We start from the raw sequence: 2,465 nt of genomic DNA, 5'->3' as shown, positions 1-2,465 counted from the left end.
TAAGACTCACATTCAAAGGCTTGTGTCGAAGTTAAAACTAAAACGAAGTTACTTTTTTAGAAATCCTTCCTGTTTCTCCCTCCAAGTGAGAAAACGCTTGATTCATGCAACTTTTTTACCTTTATTGGATTATGGTGACCTGCTTTTTATGAATGCACCTGCACACCGCCTACGAGGTTGGAAACTGTGTACCATTGTGCTTCATGTTTTATTACTGGCTATGGAAATCCACCTTTTGCATATTCCGACTCTCCCACTGGTTGATCTTTATCTATAAATCTCTGCTTGGGCTGGTTCCCTCTTATCTGTGTGTTTATATGTGTAAAAACCACAACCAATACAGCCTGCGTTCTCACAATATCATACAAATGATTGTCCCAACAATCAGAACAGAATTGGAGAAAAAGGCTTTTAAACACGCCGCCCCTGCTTCCTGGAATCATCTGCAGGAGGAACTGAAAGGATCAGAGCTGGTTCCCTCGGGGAGTTTAAGTCCGTCTTAAAGGAGAATAACTCTTTTACTCGGTGTGATGGTTTTTAATGTCGCTCTGAATTCGATCTGTTATTGTATATTTTTCACATGTTCGTACAGGATGTTGTATTTGTTTTAAATGTTATACACTTGTGTGGTACGTGTATCTTTGCTTTTGTTGCCATGATGCCAGGTCTCTCTTGGAAATGAGATTTTTAATCAGGATAAATAAAGGACTGAAAATACAGAGACATTAAATGCGAACAAAACTGATGTTGCATCTCTGATTTGTGTAAAATCAGAAGTTTGTGTGGCGTTAACATTTCGAGTTCTCTGTGTTTCGGTGATCGTTCAGCTCAGACTTCAGTGAATATCAAAGCGTTTCCTTCGTGTGTGTGTGTGCGTGTGTGTGTGTGTGTGTCCATTTCCTCATGGCGGTGTTTGTTGTGTTTGGTCACGACTGATCACAAACAGACAAACAGAGATTCGGATGGAGCGCGTGCAGCGGCCGGGTCGCTGTGCCGTCTGTAGCGACAATAGCAGTATTTGTTGTGTTTATTAGTAAACAAAGAAACATGAAACGAGTGTTTGTCTTGGTTTGAGCGCACGCCGTGATGTCACTTCCTCTCCTGAACTGATGAAGAAGTAAACCGCTCAAACTCATTAGCACGCACGCTCTGTTTAAACCCTGGGAGATGCTGTAAATCTGATCTGAGAGCAGATTAGTGTAAGAGCATTACAGCTGAGCTGACTGTGGCCGAGAGACATTCAGATAGAGCGAGAGAGCGAGCGAGGCTGCGAATGAATGAGCTTCAGGTGCACACGTGGTCTGCACATTCACACTCAGCACTTCGCAGTCCAGCATCAGCTGCTGACACGTTCACACGGAGGATCAGAGAGTACTCGGATACAGCCGTGATCGAGACGTTCCTTTATCCTCAAACTTTATTTAAATCTGCTCCATTCAGGCCGTTTCCTCAGGAAGCTTCCAGTCCTGCAGCTCTGGTTCTGACCTGGAACCTGTGCCGACAGCAGCTGTAACAGGAGAACAGCTTTGTGTTATATTTCTGCACATTTTTACAGAAGTGTAAACACGTGAACATTGTATACAGATGAGATCAGGTGACAGTCATTTTAATGCAACACTGGCAAGAAAACATCGCTTTAAACTAAATCAGTGACATAATAATAATGTGTGTTGTTGCACATACAGAGAATATATCATGTTTCTGCTGCAGAGCGTCACTCACCTGGGCACACAGTCAGCACCAGGTGATGAAGAGCAGGCCGGTCCCAGCTAAACTTCTCTCAGCTTTGATCCAAGCGACTGAATCGCGTTTTAGATTTCAGGTCTTCAGACAGAAATGTGAAGCATATAAAGACTTTCCATGCATGTAAAACAAAACGTCGTCTCTGTCTGTGTGTCAGAGGGAGAAGACGAGGATCTTGTTCCTTTACAACCTGCACATTCACGGCCGGATTTCCAGCAGCGGCAGGAAACGCATCATCAGCCGTGGACAGAGGACGGTGAGTGGCTTCCTGCCTGTAGAACCACGTTTCACGGAGGTCTGCTCTCAGAGGTGTTTTTCACTGGGACATAAAACATCAGTCAAATCTGATTCGACACATTGCTTAAACGTTACCGATTTTTGACTCAACATAAAGTTTTAAAAATGTTTTCTTGTCCTGGAGTTTCACCTCTGCAGCTGCAAAGTTCTCACACAGACTGCAGTTCTGGATTCTTTGTGCTACGTCTCCGTGTGTTCACGTCTCCTCTGCTGCCTTCAGGTGTTCCAGCGCCTGCTCAGGTGGGGGCACCGCCTTTGCTGGCATCATCACGGAGAGGAAGCGTCCAGCTCCGAGAAGACGCACTACGCCAGCGGTTAGAGGAGAGAGAGGAAGCTCCACCTGGATGAAGAAGTCGTCCAGTTTTTTGTGGCAGACTCGAGCTTCAGGCAATAAAAACACATTCAGTTCAAACTGGACTGAAGCT

General features: G+C 44.8%; 1 protein-coding gene across 1 annotated transcript in view; it reads left to right on the top strand.

The window, feature by feature from the left end:
• Positions 1-2,452, top strand: part of dcst1 (DC-STAMP domain containing 1) — an 11,874-nt gene extending 9,422 nt beyond the window's left edge. Inside the window, exons 15-16 of the mRNA XM_005744178.2 lie at positions 1,901-1,999; positions 2,261-2,452. Coding sequence (XP_005744235.1) covers positions 1,901-1,999; positions 2,261-2,359 — 198 coding nt within the window. The 3' untranslated portion in view covers positions 2,360-2,452. The remainder of the gene's footprint in view (positions 1-1,900; positions 2,000-2,260) is intronic.
• Positions 2,453-2,465: the final 13 nt, after the last annotated feature.

Source organism: Pundamilia nyererei, unplaced genomic scaffold (assembly GCF_000239375.1).
Source record: "Pundamilia nyererei isolate P.nyererei 1_Seehausen unplaced genomic scaffold, PunNye1.0 scaffold00139, whole genome shotgun sequence".
In the NCBI taxonomy this organism is placed as follows: domain Eukaryota; kingdom Metazoa; phylum Chordata; class Actinopteri; order Cichliformes; family Cichlidae; genus Pundamilia; species Pundamilia nyererei.
The sequence above is the reverse complement of the archived record's forward strand: the minus strand, read 5'-3'. Positions and strand labels throughout refer to the sequence as shown.